At 42.2% G+C, this 27,680-nt stretch overlaps 1 protein-coding gene across 1 annotated transcript in view; it reads right to left on the reverse strand.

Moving 5' to 3' along the window:
* Positions 1-10,063: 10,063 nt before the first annotated feature.
* The window catches only part of fam49bb (family with sequence similarity 49 member Bb), a 40,805-nt gene continuing 23,188 nt past the window's right edge, over positions 10,064-27,680 (reverse strand). The window contains exons 3-12 of the mRNA XM_040044238.1: positions 26,155-26,237; positions 23,967-24,088; positions 23,143-23,248; positions 18,907-19,046; positions 17,417-17,494; positions 13,678-13,794; positions 13,437-13,516; positions 13,230-13,356; positions 13,082-13,152; positions 10,064-10,876 (exon numbers count right to left, since the gene is read on the reverse strand). Coding sequence (XP_039900172.1) covers positions 10,813-10,876; positions 13,082-13,152; positions 13,230-13,356; positions 13,437-13,516; positions 13,678-13,794; positions 17,417-17,494; positions 18,907-19,046; positions 23,143-23,248; positions 23,967-24,088; positions 26,155-26,227 — 978 coding nt within the window. The 5' untranslated portion in view covers positions 26,228-26,237 and the 3' untranslated portion in view covers positions 10,064-10,812. The remainder of the gene's footprint in view (positions 10,877-13,081; positions 13,153-13,229; positions 13,357-13,436; positions 13,517-13,677; positions 13,795-17,416; positions 17,495-18,906; positions 19,047-23,142; positions 23,249-23,966; positions 24,089-26,154; positions 26,238-27,680) is intronic.

The following is a 27,680-nucleotide window of genomic DNA, read 5'->3' on the forward strand; positions in this document are numbered from 1 at the left end:
ACAAGCCCCTGTTAGCTTAGCTTGGCAGTATTGTATACACTGCTCAAACAAAAATGAAAGGAACACTTTGAAAAGACATCACATCTAAACATTCACACCAGTGGCCTGCTGGAGGTCACTTTGTAGTGCTCTGGCTGTGCTCACCCTGGTTGTCCTTGCACAAAGGAGCAGATACTGGTCGTGCTGATGGGTTAAGGGTGTTTTGCAGCCCCGTCCAGCTCTCCCAGAGTAAATGCCTGTTTCCTCAATCTTCTCCATGCTCTTAAAACTGATTTCTTTCCTTGGGTAACAATGGCACCATCCTGGAGGAGCTGGACTACCTGTGCAACCTCTGTAGGGTCCAGATATTGCCTCATGCTACCAGCAGGGACACTGACACTACAAAACTAGTGAAATAAAAGCAAACTTGTGAGCGGCCTCCAGCTGTAAAATCAGTCCTGTTTGGGGTAGTCTCATTGTTGTTAATTTCATCAGTAATATCCAAGCAGATAAAATGTATTAACTATCCCCTTTAAATGTGCTATATGTTGTCATATTACTTAAATATGTCAAAAATTCAATGAAATTAACATTTAAGTGCTTCTTCCCCCACGTCACTACTTTAATAACTTTTTTTAGACTTGTACATAAAAGTGAAGATAAGCAGAAGTCCCTTCAGATAAATATTCCCCGGTGTCTTTGCACATAACAGCTTATAAAGTAAAATTCTGTGGAAAGTGAAACTTAAGTGAAATTTCGGTGGCACGCTGCAGCAACCTGACATGCTGCTGTTTGCAGCTTGCGTGAATGGTTGGAGCCTGCTGCTGGAGGTCAGCGAGGCTTTGGCGTGCTCTGCATAATTTCTATACATTTCTGTTTCTTAGTAAGGAAGTGACAGCCGCTGAGGGAGACTCTCACACTCCTCTGGTGTCTTTTCACACCAATGTGTGAAGTAAAAAAAGTGTGAGCACGTGTAAAAAATTTTAACTGGACGACAGGATTACCACACACAGGAGGGAGGGTATAAAAACAAAGTTCCCTCACTGAAATCCGTAACTAGATCTAATTATTAATGCAGTTAGCCATACATGTGTGAGCTCTTTGAAGCCAGACAGTAATTGTTGAGAGGTCTCAGTTCAGTGGATAGCCTAACAGACCGTCACTGCCCCCTCTGAAGTCTCATCACTGGCACGCATGAAAAAAAGAGAATCAGGTTATCAGCTGCTACGTGGACATTTAGGTTTCATCACGTTATGTTTCCGAGCTCTTTAAGCCAACACGGACGAGGTCTATGAAGAAAACTGCTGTAACCATCAATTAAGTGGCATCTGTGCTGACAGGATAATAGATGGTTCACATGTAAAAGGTCTGACACCAAACGGCACAAGAGCGCTAGAAAGACTACCCAAAAAAAAGCGTCAGTATTCTGGAGATCTCTTTAAGTTTGTTTGTTTTTTTTAATTAGGCAAATTAAAGATTGATTTTGGATGTTCAACAACTCCACAATCCAAATCATGACAGTTTCTCTGCACTCCTGATAAGAAGAGACCGTTAGGTTAATTAGGTGTGTTTCCTCTTTACAACCCCAATAATTCCTCACACCGTCCGGATACCGAAGCTTTTCTTGCTAAAATAGACGAGTGCTCTGCTCTTACGTCACAGCTTCTTAGATTCTCAGTAGGGAGTTTTGGTAAGGAGACAAACAAACACATATCACATACATAATTTCCTTATGGATCTTAAAGTATTCTGATTCTGATATCCTATGTGCTATTTTAGGGAACTCTCCAGCTTAAAATATAACAAGTAAATGTGTTTCTGCACGTTAGCCTGAAGGTTTGTTTGGATTGGTTTGTGTCATGTTCCAAGAACATGGAAATTTTATTTTCTGTTGATTAAATGTTGAAAAAAGTTCAACTAAAGTTAATGTTTTTTGCCACATTGAATATTCATAATTTTGTTTTTCTTTTTGGACATGTAATTGTCACTAATATAAATTTTACATTCACGATTCTGCTTTGAAATATTGTTAATATTAACCGAAGATTTACGCCTTCTTCAGTTATTGAACTAAGAAACTAAATGAAAGGTTTTATCTTCTTAAAGTTGGATTTAAGGCATTTTCTTTTATTATTATTACTCCAGATGTGGATTATGCTTCCCTCTCTAAAAAACAGGCTTCTTGGTATAAAACGTCCACTTTCTTTGACAGTGTTTAAGAGGAACTTGGCCTGTGCCTTCTTACTGAAGTGTAGCAATACTTTCACTGACTCTTAGTTCCTGATAAAGCGTTGAAGCTTTGCCCAAGCAAATAGTCCTATCTGCTCAACGGACCGAGATTACGGCACCCTTGGTTCAGTCTGGCTGGCATGAAACGTGATCCTCAATGAGCCGTTAATGTTTTGACACGACTGATTAACTAAGACTCCCCCGATTAAAGCAACGTACAGGAGGAAGTGGGATTTTTGAGCAGGGGCGGGGGGGTCTCTGCATCTGTGAGTGTGTTTGTGTGTGAAAGGGGTGGTTGTGAGGGTGGCAGGGTGGTCTCAGAGGATAGCCGTTGTCTTTCTGAGAAAAGTGAACTTGTCTCACCCAAGAGACAGATGAGCAATGTGTTAGGGCCTTGTGGTTTATGGACAGAGCACGGCTCTCAGGCTGCTGGGGTTTTCACTGGAATAAAAGAAGAAACTCTTTACTCGGAAACAAACTGACAGTTGTGCCCGTTCTCTGTGACACACGGGAGTGGAAATGTCAAACTGTAGAGCATCACTTACACGTGTCTTCAGAAAAAAATAATTATAACTTGAGCAGAAAGGAGGAAAGGAGGCGGCTTTGCCCTCCACGAAGCCAAAAAGTCGAGTGTTTTGTAATAAAGCGAATCTCCTTTTCACTTTTCTCTAAAACACTAAACCGCATGGTGAGATGTTCTCTGTGAGGTGTGACCAACAACATAATTCACTTCCTCTGGACGCCGCTGTATAGCTCCATGTTCCCCTGCGAGGGGGCCAAGTGTTAGCTCATCTTCCAAGGCCTACTGTGTAAATAACACAAAGTTCCCTGACACAGGAAGATTTCACCCTCGGGCGTTTATGGGAAGCCTCACAGGATCACTGAGGATGAAAGGCCGCCCGTGTTTGGCCGGTTTTTCTGGTGTGTTTTAGACAGAAGACATAACGGATAAAATCCAGCAAGCATCATCCCAAACAAACACAAATGAGGGGATACAGTGGGGGAAATGATGATTTGATCCCCTGCTGAATTTGTGAGTTTGTTTATTTTGTAGTTTTGGATCAAATCATTACTTCTTCTACTGTATCTGTTTTACTTTTAATTCATTCTTCAGCTGCTCACGTTAAAGGAAAACTAACTGCTCCGTATCCGTAAACTAACATCTTCTAACAAAAGCTAAACAAATCTGCATGGAAACAGCGCGTGAGGCTTTTCAAATTCCAGGGAAAATTCTTTCTGTTTTTAACCTAGTATGCGTGCACGATTTTTGCAGAAATGCAGGTGCAAAGAGGGGAAAGGTGCATAACACAACAGATCAGAAATGCACCTACGGTGATCAGAAGTGCAACATATTTCATTTCTGGCAGTCTGCCTCTTGTTGTCTGCAACTGAACACACAAAAAAAATTCACTTCTTGGCACTGAATTTTTCCTTTCTTGTTTTCCAGGGAAAAAAACACAGAAAATATAATAAATTTTATTTTAAGAAGAATAAGCTGTCAGGCTACATCTTAATTACTGCCACAGAAACAATCCCAACGTGGTCGTGAACGAGCGTGGAGATTTTTATCATGAGGAATTCCTGCTGAACGAGCAGGACTCAAACGAATTCAGTCGGTCACATCAAGAAAACATTTTGAAGGCTATAAACTTCAAGGACAAAGGAGCAGCAATCCAAACATTCGAGGCCAAGATCCCCATCAGGAAATATGTGTGATGTGATATAATATTTGCTTGACAAATACTTTAAAATTTAATGTGGCAACACTTGACCTTCAAACAGCTTCGGGATTATCTCTTTTTTTTCCTTTGTGTGCCTTCTCTCCCTCAAATCATCCACAGCATCAGTGCACACAGACATAACTCATCAAGTATGAATAGTGTGCAAATTGAATAAATTTAGCACTGTTCAAAACAAAAGTTCAAAGTGCTTTACAAAGTTTAATCCTATAATAAAACATTTGTAGACTGCAGCCAAGCGAATAAAAATCACCCATGAACATAATAATGAAATACAGGCTACAACAATGACATAAAACAACAACTATAAACCAGTAATAAATAGATGGATGAGATTTGCTGGTGAGTGCTAACATAAAATAAACAGCTACAAAGCTACTGTGCAAAAGTCTTGAACAAGCCGCCTTTTTTTCTTGTCCTTTTTTTTAAGGTGAATTCAAGAATATTTCTGTGCAGGTTCTCAGTCGTCCAGGTCATGGTAATCTGTGTTTGGAGAGAAAAGCAACTAGGCTTCTTCAAGTTTCTTGAAGATGTTTCACCGCTCATCTGAGAAGCTTCTTCAGTTCAAAGAGGAAAGCAAACAGGGAGAAAAGGCACTGAAATTCTGTGAAAACAGGTCTTATGGAGTGATGAACCCAAATTTGACATTCTTGTCTTACATCATTGACAGTACATTCAAATGAGGTCAGGAGAGAGGTACAACAGTGAGAATCTACAGCCATCTGTAAAACAGGGTGGAGGCGCCGTCATGGTTTAAGCTGCATTTTAGCCAGCGTTGTTAAAGTACAGTAAAACCTGCAATAACATGTGAAAAGCATCGGATTTGCAGTGGTTTCATTTTTAGCATGATCCCAAACACACTGACAATGCAGCAAAAGCACACCTGGATAGAAAAACACACAATGTAAAACTATCAGACTGGCCTCCCCAGAGTCCAGACTTCAACGTAATGAAGCAGTGTGTCATCATCTCGACAGAGAACAGAACAAAATGCAGCAAACATCCAAAGAAGAGTTTTGAATGTTTCTTTCAAGAAACATGGAGAACTCTTCCTGTAGCTCCGACAGTCTCGGTCGTTGTGTCCTTGGGCGAGACACTTCACCCGTTGCCTACTGGTGGTGGTCAGAGGGCCCGGTGGCGCCAGTGTCCGGCAGCCTCGCCTCTGTCAGTGCGCCCCAGGGTGGCTGTGGCTACAATGTAGCTTGCCATCACCAGTGTGTGAATGTGTGTGTGAACGGGTGGATGTCTGACTGTAGTGTAAAGTGCTTTGTGGTCCATAGAGACTAAGTAAAGCGCTATACAAATACAGGCCATTTTACATTTTATGCCTTTTAATATATTTTAAACTTAACCTGAATTATCAAGCTTCTCCAGGTCAACTGATGGGGAATTTCTGTGACTAAAAATCGTACATGTTTCATTTTGCATGATTATGAAATACAGTTATAAATGATTCAGAAGTTGTCTCCAGCTGCTCTTTGCCATGTTACAGTTTTTTCAGGCTGTTAATTAAAACGCTGAGAAAATAACTTCAGCAGAAAGAAAAAAGAAATATGGAGTTAATAAGTGGAAATTTTGAGATAATGACAAAATTATTTAAAAGATCTGGCAGTGGTGTAGCTCAATAGGCAGAACAGGTCATCTACCGGTACTAATTGGTGGGTCAGTGGTTTGATCCTTGGCTGTTCTAGCTTGCATCCCAAGATACCAAACTCCAAGTTGCTCTACGATGCATCCATCGGAGTGTGAATATTAGAAAGGCTTGGGTGAACGAGCCAAGTTGTATAAAGTGCTATAGAAGAACCATTTAGGACTTTATGGATGTCCTATAACACCACAGCACATTCACCGCATATACATATCATGGAGGAGCGTGTTGAATCAAACCCCTCACCGAGTAAGACAAAGGGCTGCCACACCTGATGCGTGGCCTTTTGTTACCTAAGCACCTCCCACTATTCTCAGCACTGCTGATTCTCCTTGGGACCCCGGGGTTTCCAATCAGCTGCATGTAGAAGAGAAGCTCAGATTTCAAAGCAATCATTTTAATGGTCAAACAAAAACATTTTCAGGCAGATCAAAGGTAGGTGAGAAGAAAGTTCTCATAATTTGATGATATAGATTGAATCTGGGAACTCCAGTTATAGCGGGTGAGATTCTGTATTTTGCACTAATTAGCTGATATCTGTGTTTGCAGGATTTAATCTGCGTGAAGGTCATTTTCCCCAAGCTTGCTGCTCTTGTCTGATACCATAGACATGGTCCTTCCCTTTTTTCCTTCTTTTATTAAGTCTGTGGCTCTAGTGACAGAGCAGGGATGCTGTGGGTGTAATCAGCATTTGCTGATATTCACACATGATCTGATCCTGTAGCTTCAAGCATCAATCTGTAATAACATTTGGAGGTTTAATACACTTTAAAAACTTCATTAATTCAGTCTTTTTCTTCTTTTTTTGGCTTCCACGCCTCCACGCTGCTCCGTTATGATCGTTCTCAGGTGAGAGGAAAGGTTGACTTTGATATTAGATTGAATACAGCTCAGAAAGGCTTCATTCGTCTGGACAGCAGGGCCGCCGTCTCCGCCTGCAGCCCCGATGATGCAGTGAAAGCTTCTGCATGGAGGGTCACGGTGGGTGGGAAACAAGGTCAACGCTCCCCACTGAGAAGGAGTCACGGTGACAAAAAGGCAGCTATTCTGTCCGCGTCGCATGCCCTGCAACCACGTTTGAGCTGCATTAAAAAAATGCAACAGAAGCTATACACCTCCACCCCCACCGTGCTTTTCTATAACTCTCCCTCAAGGATTTTAAACCCACCCAAGATTAAACCGCTCCGCTTGCCTCCCATCTCCTCCTTCACTCCCTCTCGTTTCCTTCCCTTTTTTCCCCCCAGTCTGTTAGTGCAGCGATGCTGCAGAGGACACACCCATGCACGCTCTGCTGTCTGTCTGCCTTTGACCCTGAGAAGTTTTGCTGCAGTGGCCACACGAGAGTGGCCCCCTTCTTTTTGCTCCCTCTCTCTGTGTGTCACGACTGAAAAGAGGAGGAAAAATAAAAAGGTTAGGAGAGTGAGAATGATTAGAAAGGATCTTTATTTTTACCGGAGCATGGATGGAACAGGAGAAAACCTTTAATGTGGAGGAAAGGAATAATGGATCCTGAAAAGCTTTTTTTTTGGTTTTAGATAAAGAGAGATGACCACTTGTCACTGACATCGTGTAATTATGTTTCTTAGTGAGCCATTAAGTATAGCAGACTTTGAGTGGTCGTAAAAGGCAAAAAGAGGACAAATGAAAAGCTCATTTAACAAAGGTGTCACTGGGGGAAATGGATGCTTTTCATTAGCAGACAAACAAAACAGTACTTTTTGTCTTGTTACTATTATTTTCATATTGCATAGGAGAGAGGAGAGGATTATTCTACTGCTTGTTTATGTGTACACTAAATATGACTCTACAGACTACAGCCGTTTAGTTTAGCTCGGCATGAAGGTGGAAACTGTGCACAACAGCAGGCCTGTTTGTCTCTCTAGTGCTCGGTAATTAACCCTCTGTGCAGATGTGAAGTTTACGTGCACTCATAGTGGGCGCGAATGTCATGGTAATTTGGGGATTTTAATGATTTATTTATCGGTTGTACAGCATACATGTTTAATAACTTTAAAAACAAGAATTGGGTCTGTAGGTTTTCATTTCACAGGCTCAAATATATATACATACGTCTTCACTGATATTTCGTTAAATGTCCCTTAGCAAGTTGTACCTTTTTGGTAGCGATCAACAGGCTGGTGGCATAATTCTGGCTGGATTCGTGACTGCTCTTCTGGACAGAATTGGTCAAATTTTTACAAATAGTCCACAAATTTTCCAAAGTGTTGAGTTTGGGGCTTTGTGAAGGTTTTTCCAGGAGCTTCATGTCATAATAATGCCTGCTTTATCCATCCCAAACCACTTTTTATATCTCTGGGATCATTGTCCTGCAGGAACATCCAACTGTGTCCAAGTTTCAAGTTAATGAATTTGGAGGTAGTTCTCCTTTTTATATTATTCCATCCACTATGTGTAATGTAGCATTACCATTCGCACCAAAACAGCCCCGGAGCATGATGCTACCACCACCATGCCTGATAGTTGGTACAGTCTTGGATTTGAAAGCTGAATAATTTGTACTTATGTTTAGTTGTTTGAAGTAATGAGTATTGGTCAGTTCAATGAGAGCTGTCAAACAAATCCTCTTTATGCTGCCAAAGAGAAACTACCAACTGTAGTAAGTCATGAGCACTAACCAGAGGTTAATGGGCCTTGGCCTTCTCAAATTAAAAGACCTTGTAGAACCTTCAGCACAACTTACTAAAAGTTTTACTTGACTGTATGTATATATTTGAGCCTGTGTGTACACTTTGGACACTGTGTGGATTATAATATCTAAAATAGATTAAAACTTGTGCACCCAGTCCTCGTTTTTAAAGTCATTAAAGATCATTCCACCCTGGAAAAGGAACAGTTGAAAGAAAACATTAAAAGACAAAAATCACCACAAACATTAATGCCCATGATGAGTGATGAGACCACAACTGTAAAGTGTAAATGTAGACAAATCAGGAAAAGAAAGAAGGGCAAAGGACACACAGGAAGTGGATAGAAAGTACTGCCTGCTCAACCTCGTACTAGCTCTTAATGCTTTTTTACCTCTATCAGACATCCGGCGGTCTGAAGAGGACAGACAATAATCACGGGCAGAAAGAGGAAACTGAATGAATGTCAAGGAACTGAACTGTGGACATGTGGTTACATTGGGGTACTATTATTAAACCCCCAAATGTATAGCTCACAGAGCCCATTTGAAATGGGATGCCTCCAACCTGCTGCAGTTTAATAATGCAAAAACAATTACCTGCAAAACCCAACACAAGATTCTAGGCCAAACTGAATCAGCTGAAACAAACAAACAGGCACCTAAAAGAAAACAGGTGTAGGTTTGGTGCTGTTGGAGGAGAGTGCCACACCTCCCTCTATATGTGCAGGTTAGCCTAACACATTAAATGAACCTTAAAGAGGGGGTCCTTCTCAGTATGTGCCTGTACTGTAAATCAGAGACTGACTAGTGAACACAGTGCAACATTTAGCAGCTAAAGAGAAAAATACATCCCTCAACAGGTGGTGGAGACCAACAACAGAACTATAAGAGACTCCCGTTCATCGGGTGGCCCAAAAATGGTTGCTCTGTTGCACCTGCTGACAGATTAAACTGCCAACAGGTTCCTATAATCAGCTGTTACATCCACAGTTCACTCATTATTTTTTCTGTCATCCTTATTAACCTGCTCTGTCGTCATTCATCCTTAGTGTTGACTGGCTGTGGAAGCCGGGGTTGTGATTCATCTACTTCGCCTCCAACGACATCAGCGTTGATCATCAGGTGCTTTTGCAGTTTGTTTTGAGCCATCACTTTAGGGACTGTTAAAAGCAGATTTCCATGGGAACTCACAGTGTCACAAATATAAAGTATCACAATGAAGGATGCTCATATTAAATGGTGCTTAGGCACCAGACTCTTTTTCTACTGTTGACTCTGAGTGATGTCAGCAAGAGTGGATATACCTAATATGGTCATCTAGGGCTGCGAGCACAGAAGCTCCACCCTCCTTCCTAAAAGCAGGCATAGGGGTGCGAAAATGTCCTGTTTCAGTCAGACTGAACTGAGGGGCTTCGTCAAGACCCACTATCAGTAAATAAATCAAATCATGCTTAAATTACATTCAAAATACAGGAAAAAAGGGTTTTCTGTGCTGTAATTATCAATGCATTAATGTTAAGTCAGTCCTGCAGGTAGTGAAGGTGGATTTCACTTAATCCATTTTATTAATATTCTGCTGCGCTCGGCTGGTTTCAGTTATTTGTAACTACCATTACTTAACATCAACCCTGAGAGCGTTATTGACCTTCACATGAAGGTGAACAGACATAATTTGGCAATCAGATTAAGAGGATTGGCTTTGAAGTGTTAAAGTTGCTTATTTTGGTTTTAAGTTTAAAAAACTGTACGTGTCACTGCGTTCTCAATCTTCCCCTCCGGCCGCCCGGAGACGGCGAGAAGAGATCAAACCTGACGAGTCGGGGTCGTAGAAAACAAGAGTTCTCCTTTTAATTTCTCCAGCCACAACATACTGTGCATGTACAGTACACACTCCCAGTTTTAATTTGATTTTGAACATATCACAGTTTAAAGTTTTCAACTAAAAAAAAAATACAACACAACTAAAAAAAAAACAAAAAAAAGACATATGCACAAATTAAAACCTATAAAAAATATAAAAACAGTACTCTTAATCTCAATTCAACAAGTACCATTTCAATAACAAAACATTTAATTATGAAAGCACAAAAGAGCAGACAAATTAAGAGGAACCATTGCTTTTGTTTTGTTTTTTTTTTTACTTTAAATACAAGGAAAAGACTATTTTGTTTCGTAATCATGCAGAAGATGGAATTAAATAACAAATCAACCAAAAATAATATATACGTCTCTATATATCTCTCTGTATTAAATTTTCAAGTCAGAACTCCCGTCCCCTTACACAGGGGAAAAAAAGAAGACATGTTTAAAATAAAAACCGGAGCATCCACAATGCTTTCATTAGCTGCCATAGCGGCATGGGCTTTTATCGAAAACATTACATATCAGCGACATCTTTTTGGCACCAAAAAAGACGTTTACAATGGCAGTAGCATTTTGCAGTATAAAAGAGGGCGGAGCAGTAGCTCTTTTCCATTTAAAAAAGCAAACAAAGGAAGAAAAAAAAAACATTCTGTGCAGCGACATTCGAGAGAGCGGCGTCTCCCTTCAGCAGTCCTAGCAGCTCAGTCCTACTGCAGCATGCTCTTGATAGTCTTGTTGGTTGATTCATCGTTTAAATGCTTGGTTGTGTACCTGCAGGCGAGAGAGAGAGAGAAAGCAAATGTGCACTTCAGTAGAAGAACAAAGAGTGAAAATACTGAAGTATTATGAACAAAATATGCTCGAGCTCTCAAAGTGAAAGTCCTCGTTTAGCTGAAAACGTCCTCTTCAACGGGGTAAATGTTAATACTGAAGCATTTCCTTTCGTCCACACTGGTTCCTGATCTGGTGTCAATCTCCTCCAAACAGTAGAAGGCAGCTTTCTTCTCCTTTAACCTTTTGATCCGACTTAAGCCTCTTTGGATTATATGTAAAGATTTAAACTGTTACTAAAAACAAAAGGTCCGATGGGAAATCACACTTGTGAATGCTCTGGTTTCTGCTTCTCGAGTTGTAACATGTTCAAGGTTTGTTCTGCTAAAAATGAAGTTTGAAGCAGTTTTTTAATATAGACTTTATAGACTACACAAAACCAGGAACTATTGCTCTGCCAGGAACTCTTATTACAAAGTAAGGAGTTATTGTTTCTGCAGTATTTGTACCTTTAAAAGATTCACACTCTTTAAATCTGAAGGCTGTGTGTTTTCACGTGAAGCTTAATTTGATTGAAAATGAGTCGACACTTAACAAAAGGAAGCATTTCCACGTCTTATCGATCAAAAGAAGCGCTCAGATGGCTGCGTACCAACGCCAAAGCCACCACATGATGCATTCATTGAATTCTTGCCTCAGTTTGTGATATTTTCTTTAACTCCGGTTCCTACTAATTTTTCTCATCATGATCAGCAGCAGCAGCAGCAACAGCTTCCTTTAAAGTGTTGTGTCTGCAGCTCACCTGGGAGAGCAGGCGCCCCGTATACTGAAACCTGCTCTGAGGCCATATTTTTAAAAACGCTACGATTAAATAAAAAAGAATCATCATCCAGATCTGGATTAATTCCAAGTTGGGCCATGCTGGTGGTAAAATCTTCATGTAAATCTGCCCGCAAGATTTTGAGAACTCCTGCAACAACCTGACACACCGGCCCGATCTGCAGTTTAAATATTGATGAAAATAACAGGAAGCTGCAGTCCTGCTTTGATGCGGCTGCTAATGAAGCTGAAACATGGCAAAGAGCCCCAGTGTTTCTATTACTGTATTTATTTATTATACATTGATAGCAAAAAATGAAAGTACACCCTCTGTCAATTCTAAGGTTTGCACTATCGGGGCATAAAAGTTATCTGGTCATTAGCAGGTTTTAAAACGAGGTCAATACAGCCTGAGATCTGAGTTTTGGTTTTTTTGCAGTTTCTCTGAGCGCTGCTTGATCTGATCCTGGAGTGAATTAGCTGGGATGTCCACTCCTGTTAAGACTGACACTGCACTTATCTGAATGCTTCAGACCAGCAAACTGTCAAAACCTCTGTTCTTATAGAGCTGCTCACACTTGCTGATGATCGTTAGTCTACTGCATTTGATTAGCAGCAGCTAGCTGCTACTTGCCCTCTTAATTCCTGAGGAAGCAGTAAGGATGTACTGACTGCAAATAACGACACAGTGTAATGTGCCATGATGTTGTTCGTCTAAGCCCATCTTAGAAATGAAAGAGTTTGTACTTTCCTTGGCTGTGTTGTTTGTTTTGATACAAACAAAACGGTAAATTAGAAAAATCTTCCAGTAAATGTCAGATAAATAGTGCAGTAAAGTGAGCTTGAACTTTGACTTCATTACTGTCCAGCACTGCATGTGTCTAACATACACTATCATCCTCCGTCACATCAGTGTGGCAATCACTGAGAGAAAATCTGTCAGCTTTCGCATGAAAATAACCTCGTGTGGCCCGGTAGAGCCGGCCCGCCTCGGGCTCCCCACACACACAAACACACAGATGTAAGGTCGACTCAAAGCTGTCAGCAGCTGCGAGAGCGAGGTGAGGTGGGTGAAATTTGTGCGGGCGCGAGGGGACCTGGTGTCACATGTAATCGGCCTTTGTGGAGAGGCTTTGACACCCAACCCGGATCAGGCTCACAGCTGACCGAATCCCCCGCTGGACGGCGTGGAGGATGAGTCACTGCGCTGAAGGGGATGAGGTCTGTCTGCTGCTTGTGAACAGGAACCAACTCATCCAACTCACAGCGTGAGCAGCCTGCTCCTGTTCAGTTTAAAAGCCTGCTCACGGGCTGCAATCACATTTCACGCTGGGCAGCAGGGATTTTTTTTTTTTTTTTTTAATAATAATCGGAACAAGAACTGACCTGAGAGCGTTGAGAAGGCCTTCTACGCTGTTTGGCGGCTGATCTTTGAGGACTTTGATGCAGCCTTTCATCTGTGGAACAGAAAGAGACCGTTAGCTGTAGAAGAAGCTGCGAGTGAGAAGTTTGGCGTGAACGTGTCTACACTCACGTCGATTTTGGACGACTTGGCGAACGCTCCTACGGGATGGACGTAGTCGTACAAGATGATCACCCCGACCATCACCCTGAGGCAGAAGGACACCGTGTCCTCGCTTGTGAAACGGCTGCGATACTCCCTGACAGCAGGATGAGGAAGAGGAGGGATTAGACGCAAAGTCGTGAATGGCGTATTTAACACGTGGAGGAGGTCACTTACGGTGTTTCCAGCATGACTTTGCACACGCTCGCCATCGTGCTTAAGCAGTCCGTCGTGTTCTCGATGGGCAGGTTCTTGTTCTGTAAGGAGGGAGGAATGACTGAGTGGATACACACACACACACACACACACACACACACACACACACACACACACACACACACACACACACACACACACACACACACACACACACACACAAGAAAATAAAGTATCCAATATTTTGGTTTCTGAGTCTCACCTCAGAAACAAACTTCGTTGTGCCGTCACTTAACGTCTTCAGCATGGGCGTGGCATCGGCGTAGAAGAGAGATATCCGATTGGCCAATTCATTGTTGACTTCATTCTCACCTTCTGCCTGCAAACAAAAGAAAAACAAAGCTTGAATCCACTGACTGCACGTTTAGTGTTCTGGACCTCTGATCTTAAAATAATCAAACTCATATCGCAGGCAAACGTGGTTATCTCTGTTATTAGAAGAGCTGCCAGTTAAAGCTACTTTACAAGGAGACTGAGAAAAGAAAGCGACCACGAAGGTGGCCGTGTAGCTGACACGCTTGGAGGGACATTAAAGCCACTTTGCCCTCTACACTGTGGCGATGCTGTGAAATTTTATTTAAAAACTCTGAATGAAAAGGTGCGAGAGAACATCAGGATGTATTATTAGTTCATTTGATGCGAAGCAGCTTTAACAGACTGTTTGTGCAGATGAAAAGCTGCTTCGTTAAATAAAACACCGACAGGAAAACACTGATATAAACCCTGTGACACAGCCCTCCTGCTCCTCCCTCCCCCGGTTTCCCAGCTGACTGCCGCTTTGCCGTTTCAGATGAGACGCTGAAAACACCTGGCGGACAACAAAAGAATAAGGCGTCTCTTGAACAGCCTGTTCTAAATTTGTCTGCGTATTTAAATAACAACAACACTTCCTGCCTTCATGAGAGCACTGACGGAATATGAATAATCGCCCCAAACTTTCAAACCACTTTGGGTTTTTTAACAAACGATGATGACACATGAGCTCAAAGACTGTTTGAGCCGGGACAGTTGCGTTTCATCTCGGATGTCTGAATGATTCAGTCGTCTGAGCGCTGACTAAACCGAGTGCGACGGAGCTGCGAGGAGGGACGGCGGCCCGAGCGTCTTTCAGCGTTGACAGGTCCTAACGACAACTTGTCTGGGCCCATTTGTCTAATGACATGTTCTGCTTTAAGAAATAAAAGCTCCTGTCAGGCGGGTCTGAACTGAGTGCAGTTTTGGTTCATTTTTCCTCATATGCAGCTAAAAATGACCAATTTTACTACCCCACGTTTCCCTCAACCTCTGGCAGACCCAGGCTCAGGGAGGTGCAGCCATCTGCCATGACCGGTTGGGGCTGAAGGGAGGACGACAAGACAAAAAACACATCTATGGTATCAATTTGAAAACCGTACATCACCTCATTCTCGAGTTATGTTCACAAAGTTGGGTGTCCACACAGCAAGGTGCATATGTGCAAAAGTGCACAGAGTAAACTAAAGCCTAAAGGTGCATCCACATAGGACATCTCTTTGTAGCTGATGGTCACTCTATTGGAGATTTCAGGCTCCAGTTGCCTGGGTAACTCTGTAATGCATTTACCACCCCTTTATGTGTCGGTCAAGGTTATCTTAATTCACTTCAAAGTGCTGAATGACATTGACTTTCTCTGGTCTCCTTACACATGGACAGCATGGGAAGTCCTTGCATGTAAGTAAGAGGCACACATAGACCTACATGAAGAGATCTAATTTCTTCATTAAACTGAATTTGCACCTGGACCTCACTCATCACAGTGATGAACAGGTGGAAAGAAAACATGACATTTTGACCGTTTTACCGGGAAACGCACAAGCGAAACAAAGTCAGCTGTCTCAGTCAGTCATAACAGCGAGGTAGCAAGCACAATGCGCAGCACTGGCCTTCATTATCAAAGTAAAGAAAAGGCAAATTACAGGAGAAATGATTATACACGTGTTTAATACCAGGTATAAATACTACTCCACTTTCCAAGAAGAAAGTATTTAACCAATAAATGCTGAGCTAAAATTCATGCCACAGTCGTTTCCAATGCTTCGATATTTCCTGTGTTCTATTGTAAATAAAATCTGGTTCATAAAAATCTGTAAATCATTGCATTCTGTTTTTTAAATTTACATTTTAAACAACATCACAGCTTTTTTTGGTACGCCGTTTGTATTATGCCAGTTTAAAAATAAATAAATTACTGTCAGTTTAACTTTAGTCTGTATTTAAAGTAATTTGGGGGCTTATCCGGGATTTACGCTTCTGCGTTAACAACAAACCCTCCACCACAACTTATGCCAGAAGCTGCCGTGCACTTCCCTAGAAAAATAACTGTGCTGAAGGCATCACTGTGACTGGTCCATTCAATACTGTTGTTTCCTTCGACTTTTTACTCTGCCACCATTTATGAAAGATACTGGAAGATAATGGCTTAACTTGAAGAGGGAAACCACAATAACAACAACAACCAGTATTTCAGCAGCAAAACTGCAGAGCTACACATGCAAACCATAAAGGCGACTTATGTCATACATTGATTCAATGCAAGAACAGCAAATAAGGTATAAGCTGCCACAGATGTCTCCTTCTGATGAGGAACGGAAGTCATCAAAGCCACCAGTTTGTGCTGACAAAAACAGAAATCTTACAGTTGGTTAACCACTGCATCAGCCGGTTAGTCTGTTTGGGTGCTTTTGGTATTTCGAAATATAATTCTGAATCATAATAAAAGTGCTAACACCAAAATCAGGAACATTAAGACCCAAACCACTCCTTTCGAAACCACCACTGACACAAACAGTGAGTTTTACCTGACAGAACATGGGAGTTGTTAGTTTAATTAGCGTGACTTTTTTCAATTCACACCCAAACTAACTGCTTTAATAACCATAAATGCACAACAGCACAGACAAACCATCTGGTCAAGCCAGCAATAGATGAACCATTCCCATGTTTTGCAAAGAAAAAATACTCGTTTTGCCAATGGAGTCTGGTGGAGTGAAACAGCTTCCCTTCTTCATCAGAGAGAGCCATCTGTCGGCAGCAAAAGCAGTGATAATGTTCTAAATATAACACACATTCAAACCGACACTGATTCTCAAGTAAGGCCAACACTGATGGTCAGTTGATGCTGACCATGTCCACAGCACCACGTGTGTTGAGTTTCTGCAGCAGTTAAAAGCCTTCCTGAAGTGAAAACCGTTTAGTCAGTAAAGTCAGTGTGGTCAGTGTAAAATAAAAGAAAATATATAACTTGTGGGTCATATTTTGATTTAAATAAAAAGTTCTTGCAACATCACACACCAGTCATTTTAGTCATAGTTTTCATCGTTCTTTTTTTTCTCATGGAAAAGAAGACGATGAAATGCACTGACACTAAAAATATTAAAAAAAACCTAAATATTCTGGAAAAGCGAGACACAATCAGAACCAACTGAGTGGTGCAGAGAGGCGGGACAAGTTTAAAAGTGATCCAATCGGAAGTAATGTCCTTCCACAGTAAGGTTAAATATGAACAATTTTATGTGCCCACGGGAAAGGGTGCAATCTGCCATGCTCCCCGTTTCTCATGAAAGTGCGACAAAATGTCAACGCCTAAGAGGAAGAGAAGAGGAGACATATGGATGCATTTCACAAGGAAAATAAGACTCACCAGTAAAACCATGAGAAACTTTCACACTTTATATTTAAGTCAACTGAATCAAGTTTAGTCTGCTATAATCTTTCGATTTTTAGTCGACTAAAACTAAAAGAATTATAAGATTATTACAGACTAAATTATGACAAAAATTAAATAAAATTTTACTCAAAAATAACACCATCTGCTACGCTCTAATAGCAGATAAATGGGCTGTTAAACCAAAACAAAGAGCTAACAGATGCTAAAAAAAGATAAAGGAGAAGTTGTATGTCAGAGATGGGCGCAACATGCTCACCGGTACATTGTTGATCCGCATTCGACTCAGCGTTCTCCTATAGTAACTGAAGTCATTCTGAATGGCTGGATTTGTCATCTGCAAAACAGAAATGTAAATATTATATATACAGATATATGTAAGCTTGGAGGCAATCTAATACAGAGAGAGGGGAGAGAGACAGCCTGCAGCCGGACATTCAGCTCTGGATCAAACACACCATCGTCATGACAGAAAGCTTTAGCCAACAAGGCAGAAATGTAGCTTTGGGGGGGAAATGACATAAAAAGAGCACTGATACAATTACTATTTTATGTGCTGAACTGGATTTGAATGTCTGACACTCATTCTGCCCCCTTTTACGTCCACATCCCTGCTCGCCCTGTCAGCAAATATTTGTTTTTTTTCCTGCTGCCGTGAGCTTTGGCTGTGGGTCTCATTAAGGAGAGGCGAGGTTAGAGTGAGCACAGGACAAACGCAGGCTTATTCTCTGACGTTATGCACCCTCAAAGCCTCCGATAAAAGCCACAAGGCTCCATTAGCTCCTTTGACATGACTCCCTACAATATATGAATCATCTGGTTTTCAGTGTGGAGCCAAACTGACCACTTTTTTTTTTTTAAAGGGAAGCTGGCCAACCAGAGAGCTTCTTTTCAAAAGTCACCACAAGCGAGTGCTCGTCATGTGGCTAATTATCCTCATTCCTGCACGAGCTTGTCACAGTCAAAGCTGCGCTGACAGCATGCTAATCCTGCTACAATAGGCTGGTACTCAGTCTGCGTCCACCGCGTCCACCAGGAGAGACAGGCTTCTTCGCCAGGGAGGGGCTGCACGGCACTCAGACACTTTAACTAGGTCAGAAGCCCGTGCATGGGTGTGAAAGATTGATGAATGGGCCTGGCATGCCACCTTGCACCCCCTACCTTCATGTTTTTCATCCTGCCAGCCTGGGTAGTGGGCACTAATTGGGACGTCGCTGCAAACCGCCTCAGGGAGTCGGGGAGCCTTTCTTTTTTTACGTTTTTGTGTCAAAGGAGCAGGGATGTGGGCCCAGTGTCTTACAAGATGAGTGCTCACACAATTATGTTTCTGACAATGGGCATTTGAGTGACAAACATGCTTCAATCGCGGCTTCGTTTCGGCAGTTTGTGTCTGAATTCAAACCAGATCAGACTTTTAAAGTTCCCTCTGCCTGTCGTTTATATAAAACCTGCCACGCTGTGCAAAACTTGGCTCAGGCAACAACAATTTGCAGACCTTTTTCCCCTTGCAATAACCCTTATTGGCCATTTCACTGACATCCACAGTATCATAAACAGCAGAGCAGTATCAGGGCTCTAATTAAATGCTAATCATGCGCTCACTGGCGGCAGCTTAAAACTGCACAGAGCTAAGAAAAAAAAAAAAAGAAAAAAAATCAATCCAGGGGCATCAGCAGCTTGTTGGACGATTGAGAGCAAAGCCTACAGAAGCAGCTAAAATTTGACACTTAAAGAAATAAAGAGCCATACTTTAAGCTCGTCGAAGCGCAGCGTGAAGTGGAGGATCTCCGCGAACTGCTTGGCCAGCGCCTGCTCCCGCTCCAGGTGTTGAGTCGGGTCGCTGTAAGTCTCGCTGGTCAGAGCTCCCAGGAGGCTGTGCAACGCTGCCTCTGTTAAAAAAAAAAGACAGACATCTGTGGTGAACCTGCATCGCTGTCAGAGGACCTCGATTGGGCTTTTACTCGTTTAATGAAGAGCCTGACAAAAGCCTTGAACAGAGACAGTTTAGCTGATGTGTGTAGTCTTCCAGGTCATCAGTCAGAGCCACTGAGTAGTTTTACATTCAGGTTTTTGCCATTCAAGCGCCAGGTTAACAGCTCAGGCAGCACTATATGCAAAAATGCAAAGGTCAGGGGAAAGAAGAAGTGCTGCATGTAGCATGGCAGAGTGATCAATATTCAGGTTTGAAAAGGAGAGCAGGGCAAGAACAATGGAGGAAAACACGCAGCTGCAGCTAATAGTTATATTCACTGTATAGTAATGGTTAATAGCTCAGTTACACTAAAGTAAAAAGAGGATGCCACAGTAATTTTATTGGCAAGATACATTTAATTGCATGTAAACTCAATGTGCTTAACATTTAAAAAAAAATAATAACTGTGGTTGCCCAGAGATTTTTCACATCTGTCAACCTCTGGGGAACCACATACAGTCACACAGGTTGATAACAATTGGTGTAGATTTGCAAATATCTGCAGACAGGGTCAACATAGAGAGACAGACAACCATTCACACCTATGGGCAATTTACCAGTTAACCTGACACCACTAATTACATGTCTTTGGACTGTGAGAGAAAGTCGGATTACCCAAGTATAGAATGGTTTATAAAGCAAACCATTCTATACTTGTGAGAGGTTTCTGCTCTGCTGATTCCGTTATATGTGTTATATCACTGTAAACTGAATAGCCTCACATTTTTAGAGAACTTGAAAAAAAAACATTGAATTTCCTGCAGTTCTGGGAAAATGACAAGCTTCTGTGACTCTTTAATTTAAAAAAAGCTAATACGCGGAAAAACATTTTTCCAATTAAATGATAGAAAAAATACCTAAAGAGTCCTAAAGTAATACAATTACATAATTACATGAGTTAAGTCATGTATAAGTGGAAAAAAGAAAGAAAACTCGAGTCTTTCTTTGTCTCTTTATTGTTGGGCCTTGTAGGAGGTCAAGGAGCAGCCTGATATGTGACCAGTGCAGGGTGTCGGCAGGCTGTAGCATCCTGATTAAGACATAGACAAATAATGAGGCAGCGGTGGTGCCCAAACTGCCCAGGGCCCAGTGCCAGTCTCAAAGGGGGGGGGGGGGAAGGGTGGGGAGGCCTTTGAGAAAGGAGAAAGGAGGGGGGGGGGGGGGCTTTCCTGCTCACATGCAAATGAGACATGGGACTAATTATCTCATTGGCATGAAATGGGTGGGGGCAAGATTTCATTCAAGCAGGATTACACTCATTGTTTTGACACTAAGTAAATACAAAGCCTGTGCCATGCCGTGACATAGCATACCCACGGACCAATGATTAAGCATGCAAGAAGAGCACCGGCAGGGAACCAGGGAGAGGGAAATGTGGCGAACAACTTCCAAGCAAGTCAAGTTATCAGACAAACAGATCTTGTTCAGACACATAGTTCTGAAGAAGAAAAACTAAAAGAGCTTTGAAGCCCAGAGGGAATTTTATTTATAGATGCAGACAGTGCTTAGAATTCAGTCTAGAAGCCGAAGGGAGCCTTTAGTAATGATATAACCCAGACAAGCTGAACATCTGATGCAATAAGCTACCAAATGGGCACTTTAAATAGACTTGTGTATTTTACAGTTACTGTTGATTACAAATGACGATGCGCATGTCAGCGTAACCCAGGATCAGTGTGATTCAGACAGCGGTCTACTTAAAATAATCTGAAGATGACTTTTCGAAGGACACAGAGCTGGCAGTGCAGTGCGGTAAATTGAGCACGTCTGCCATTCAGTAATGACTCCCATCTGCTTGGGCTAGCGTTCGCAGCGAAGCAGCTGATTAAAAATGGCCTCAGCACTGCAGCCCCCCCCCACACACCCCCAATCCTAGTCAAAACAGAAGTTAAGATGGAGCTGCTTAAAGGCCCCCAGAAATGAGCCACTCTAGTATGTTGGGAAGTCGTGCGAGGGCGGGGCGCTGGGAGATGTCTGATCTCGTCAGGTCACGGCGGAGCAGGCGAGCAGAATGCAGGCATGTAGACTGTACTCGCAGAGAGGGGCGGGGCCAGATGACAGCGGGACTCAAGGACTTTTCTAGATCCTACTTTTTCCTAGGGGACAGACTCGAGAAGTTTTCACCGTTGTTAAAAGGAGCAGATCTAAATTTAGGTATCGACAAAAGTTCTGTGAAGATCAGTATCTCAAAGCTACGTGGCTGTTATGAAAGAACAAGCTGGAAGGGGATAAATGTTCATCTATGCCATATGCAGAGCCTGCTACCTGAACAAGGTCTTCAGCTCTACAAAAGAAAACATCAGCTATTGACATAACTGAACAATTAAGCGATTAATCAAATTAAAGTGTATTAAACAGCCGGGTGCAGCTTCTGGGGACTACCTGAGGGTCTGGGGAAGTCCCCAGGTTCCTCCCAGTCCTGTTCTTGTGTTTGCATTTGCAAACAGGAACTCCTGAGTGAAGTAACAGCCAGCAGTTGGTAAAGCAACAACACCTCTTTTTGTGGTCTTTCATTTTCTTGTAATCCTCCTGTAATTGTCTCTATACTGCTTTTTCTGTGGTGGATGCTATCAGCAGGTTTTCTCCTTCTGTCCTTCAAGATCAACTTTTTTTTTTTGTTTGTTTCTGTTTTCTTCCATTTTTAAAGGCTAAAATTTATGTGTTTTGTCTGATGTTTTATCCATTTTTTAAAATCGCATTTGCAGGTGCCATAATCATGTCTTCAAACTATCCAGGCCCCCTAAGTGTGGACCAAACATTCCATCATCGTTACTCTCATGCTGGAAAAAGCTTAAAAACACACTAAAACAGAGATTTAGGAACTGCGATGGGCCCCAGTTCATGCATAATCTGTGGTCTATGACATGGTTTTCTTTCTATGGTAATATTAAGATGTCACCTTGGAGCTTAGGTAAGCTGTTAAGTTAAGTTTCAGCATTATAATAAAAATTAATCCAACTATGCACAGTCCAACTTTTGCCACTCCTAAATTTTTGACTTCTGGTCAAAATCTGTATAAAGATATGAGCTTTGAGTCTGAAGGTTTGTTCTAAGAAATGTACATTATTATACTGAAGCCAACTTTAGTGTTGGTGTAGCAGGATATTACTGTCCCCGATATACAAAATTTGTGATTTTTTTTTAATGTTATTATCTATTCTTGTGACAAATTTTAGGATTTCCCATGTATACGTCTGGATTTCAGTGCAGTAAAACGTGTCCGCTCATTCCAAATGCATAGGTTCTCCTCTTTCAGGGAGTCCTGTTTGGATATCACCATCCTGGCACCTGAAGCCTAAAATCCAGGCAGAGAAATAGAGCAGCGCTCGAGACTGAGATTTGACCTACTTTGTTACATAACAGCCATCACCAGGCTGTTGCCGCCGCCGCTGCCGCCCACTGACTGCCTTCTCCACTGCCACTGGGATTACGGGGTCAAAGGGGTTGAGGGCACTGACGCATGCCGGGTCCCCTCCCCTCAAGCCTCAGGGTCATAAGAAGATCAGGGAGCAGTGAGCTTACACCCCCACCTTGAATCCATGCTAATAAGACCCTACAGAGGTCGATGCACAGTGCAACGCAAGCAGCATGTTGAGACGGTAGCATGTAGGCGGGGTTCAAAGCACGCGTGTATAAGTATGTGTCGCACGTCTTGTGCAGCTCAGCAGCAAATCCTGCCGATGCAGAAGCGGACAATTAATGTCGCGTTTACATCGGTATGAGGTCGCTATAAAATGCCTTGCACATGAAGGACACCGGCTCTCCCCGTTAGTCATTAAGACAACAAAACTGCACAGACGTTTCAGCAGCTCACACTAATCTACGTTTCCAAGCGCGGTGTCGCACACAAGATCGTTTTAGCTCTGAAAGAAATCTCAGAGGACACCTGAGTTCGCTCCACTTGAAACGGTGCGTGTCTGAGGCTCAGTGATGAAGATCTCAGAAGCAGTGATGTAATTTTTCCTGGCCTACATAACACGGTTACTGTAGAGACGGCGCAGGCAGACACATACCTAATCTCTGCGAGAACTCGTAGAACTTCTTCAGCTTTCCCACCAAGGGGACCACGGCCGCCCACGCCTTCTCCTGCAACGCCTCATCGTTTGGATTCTGGATCGCCTGGAAAGAAATACATCACGGGTGTCAAACTCATTTATGCTCATGGGGCACATACAGCCCAGTTTTATCTCTGGGCTGGAGCAGAAAAACCACTGGATTATAATGTAAAAAAAGAAAAGAAGGGGGGGGGGGGAACCCTCTTTCTTTTACCGTAACAAAATGTTAAAAGAAAATGAGTCACATATTTACAAATTACTTGATGCCTCTTAAGAAAAATAAGAGCAATCTCAACGAGTCTGTGTTTTTCATATTTTCCATTTTCTGTCATTACATAGAAACAAAACAGGTCCTTGACAGACCACTTTGGTGTGGTACAGCAGGCCAGGGGTAAAGTCTTCATCAGTAAGGAGACAATAAAACTGATCAGGACTCTGGCTTGGATGAAATCAGCAGTTACAGATGCTGAACACCAAAATGAGATACGAGAAGCTGAAATTAAATAAATTTTAACGGTTCATTTGTAGGTCAAGTCTTTAAAAACAGACTGAGGCTAAAAGACAGAACTGATTTAATGGCCCATGAAGGTCATTCCTTTGATCTTTGAATCCAAAATTGATCATCTGCTTTTTTCTGCTCATTTGTGTTAGAAAAAAAATGATACAAATTCCTAAAGCAACACCTGATAAAGGACAAGCGACACCTCCACCACCTCATAAATGCACGTCTCCTTGTAATTCTGCACGAGTGTGTCCTGCGATGAAGGGGTGGATGAACGTACCTCTCGGATGTCCGGCCCCGCTCCCTTGTAGGCCTGCAACTCGTCCAGGATCGCCTTCGCGTCCTTCAGCACCACATCCACCTCTTCCCAAATCTCTCGCTCTGCTTCTGTGGGCTGGGCATCTGCAGGGGACACGCACCAAAAAAAAAAGGACCAACAACAAAGTCAGCAGGGCAAATCTGATTGGGATCTCATCCATATTCACACTGACTCAACATAAAGTAAAATACAGCTCTAGGACATCTACCACACCCTCAATATCACAGAAAGTTTAATGAGCAACTTTCAATTATGCAAATGAAAGTTCAGTCAAATAATCGTCTCTTCCCACTGCTTCCCGTTAAGTTTTAACACCACCCACTTTTCCCGGCCGAAAGCAGGGAAACAGAGGAAGATAAGAGAAGACGAACAGAATGAGTTATCTCAAAATTTGTAAAAGCTCCAGCCATACAGTTTCAGGGTTTTTATTTTGGCTAACATTATTACCAAATGTAATAGCATGGCATGGAGTGTGTGTCTGTATTAGTGTGGGAAAATGCAGTCCTGGAGACACAGCCTGCAGTGGGAACTACCACAAAAAGCAGTTTTAAGCAGGTGTTTGTCTGCCGGCAGACAGTTTTGTTTTATTTTTCCCCCACCAACACAAAAGTGCTGCAACCACACAAGATCCAGCCACAAGACTTCACAGGTGTGTAGCTGACATCAAAGTCATGGTAGAGTTCGTAGGTGGGTGCAGTCCGACTGAGTTAAAGGTGTCAGAAGTAGGCAGACTTACAGGCCAGTGCCATGTTCTTTTATCATTTAGAGAAGGAGCTACACCCGTTTATCTTCAAACCTGCTTTAATTCTTCACAGCACCGATTCAACAAGATGCTGGAAACATTCCTCCGAGCATTTGCTCCATATTGATGTGACAACATCACGTCAATGGTTCCGGCAGATTTGTAAGCTGCACATTTGAGGACATAACTCTGTCATGTTCAAGAAACCAGTTTGAGATGATTCGATCTTTGGGAGATGGTTCGTTTTCCTGATAGAAGCAGACATTGCACAAAAGATAATGAGAGACAATGTGGTCATAATGGACATGGTCAGCAACAACACTCAGGGAGGCTGTCGTGTTTAAATGATGGTACTAAGGGGTCCAAAGTGTGCCGACAACATATCCCCTCACCATTACACCACCGGCCCAGACTGAACTGTTGATACAAGGCAGGCTGGATCCATGATTTCATGTTGTTCATGTCAAATTCTGACCCTACCATCAACATCTAATGACAATTTTTTTTAAAAACTTATCAGTCCAGGAAACATTTTTCCAGCCTGTGTGATCTCTAACTTCATTTTAAACCCAGAAGTTGTAGCTTGCTGCTTCAGGGTGTGTTCAGAGATGCTGTTCTGATCCTCGGTTTGAACTTTAGGTTGTCTTGACTACTTGTCCAAGTGCCCTGAGCTGCTGTCATGTGATTGGCTCATTAGACATTTGTGTTAATATGCAGCTAAAGAGGTGTAAATAGTGAAGAGGCCAGTGAATATGAACCAAGCCATGGATCTGGAGAACTGTTCATAAGGATACATTTTATTTTTAAACATGAAACTAGTTAAAAAATAGTTTTTATTCATTTTATTTTAAAGTAGTTATTTCTATTTGCTCTTCAGAAATACAATTTCAGCCTCTAACAGCATTATTAAAGAAAAACTTCATACAGCATTGCTCAGTATTGTGAAGCATCAGTCGTATATAAAACGGTGGTATTCTTTCAGTATAAAAACCACCTCCAAACACTCTGAGCTCTATGAGAAGCCGTTTCCTCTGAAGGTATGACTGACTCTCTGGGTTTGCCAAGTGTGAGAATAGCACTGCACAGGTTCAAGCCACGCTGAGGGCCCTTAGGCTACACCACAGCCCGACTTCAGTGCTTTATATTTGGGGAGGGGGCACTGCTGCACCTCTGCCCTGATTGATATTCTGCACACATTCCAGCATGGAAAAGGCAGGTTGATGGAAAAGAGCAGCAGCCCTAGTGGTAGATTTGATTCCTTTTGCCGCTGGGAGGAACAGTGTAAAAGATAAGTGGTGGTGAAAAGATTTACGTTTTGGAGTTTTGGAGCTGGTAATGTTATGATAAAATATCCATGCGATCCATATTGGGAGAGATGTGGAGAAATTACTTAAAAAGAAAACTCACTTTCAAAATCGAGGAAAAAATTGGGCTCCTGTTCCAGATCTGTGCATGTCAAAACTTTCAGTAGGTTCCCCATGTTATGATACCTGTTGAGAGAGAAAAAAAGAAGAAGAGAGAGGAATCAATAAAAAGAGAAGAAGAAGAAGAGTGCAGCAGTGAAGTAAGCAGGTGGTGATGCATTGTTGTATCCATGCACCTCACTCCCGCTCTGCTTCACTGCTCTGGTGCCTGTATGAACTCAGTGATACCCCAGATGTGCCCACCGTTCACATACACCAGCACTCCCCTCGGACACTCCCCAGTGTGTGTTTCCTGCACCCAGGCTCTCACCAACCAGATGTCAAACTAAAAAAAGGCCCCAAAAATAAAAAACACAGTTTGACTTCTGCTTTGCTAAACTTCTTCCCAGCATTGGCAAACCTTTACGGGCAGCCGCATGCAAACTAATCCATTTTACCATCGTCCGCAGGGATATCGCTCATAATTTATGTTATGCATGAAGTATGTAGCTGTTTGCTGCACAGTGCATCCAATCAAACATTCATAAAGGCCTTCTCTGTTTACTGTAAGTGAATCAGACTTAGAGCAGTACTAAGAAATTCACTTAATAGTCTCTGCACAATCAGATAATGCAGCTGCCCAAACATCACATTAATATTAAACATGCCTTGGCAATGCAAACATGTACGATGGATGTGGTACAGTAAACAAAACACTTGCACTGTGCTACAGCAGTAAATATAAGGCCAGAGTTACAGTTTTGCAATCCATAAATTTGCAAGTTGAGTGAATTTCCTCATCAGACGATGACTGCAAGGCTCCGTGTCTACCAGGTTTGGACCACCTGGATTTGTCCACAAGATGCTATGCTACAAGGCACCAACCACAGCCTCGAGAAAACTACAATAGGATCGAGTACTTGTCTGTGGTGTCTGTAGAGAGTGTAGCTATAATCCCAGCCTAAGACAGCAGTATGATACAGAAACCTAAAGCATATATTTTTTAATATTTATTAACCAGTGACCATTGCACCTTTTTAGAGCATAAGGCAGGGGTGTCCAGCTCCAGGCCTCAAGGGCCAGTGTACTGCAGGTCAGGTTAGATGTGTCCTTGATCCGACACAGCTGATTTAAATGGCTAAATTACCTCCTCAACATGTCTTGAAGTTCTCCAGAGGCCTGGTAATGAACTACTTATTCGATTCAGGTATGTTGACCCAGGGTGAGATCTAAAACCTGCAGGACACCCCTGGCATAGGGTATCAAAGTGGAACTCTTAAGCTCATTTCTAGCTTCACGTTTGGACTCCACTGGAGAAGCTTTGCATGATTCGTGGTTCAAAATAATCCTTGGGTCAGTCTGAAACGAGCTGGTTTAGCTTTCCTCCCTTTAAGCTTCTTCTGATTCGCTGCTCCCCATTAAGGTTTGAACAGCAGCTGTTTAATATGATCCATATAATCCATTCTTCCATCAAACAAAGCACAACAGGTCATTTGTACATCTTCGTCATGGTTTCTAAGACTAATAAAC

The sequence above is a fragment of the Simochromis diagramma genome, unplaced genomic scaffold (assembly GCF_900408965.1).
Source record: "Simochromis diagramma unplaced genomic scaffold, fSimDia1.1 OVJJ01000602.1, whole genome shotgun sequence".
NCBI classification, from domain to species: Eukaryota; Metazoa; Chordata; class Actinopteri; order Cichliformes; family Cichlidae; genus Simochromis; species Simochromis diagramma.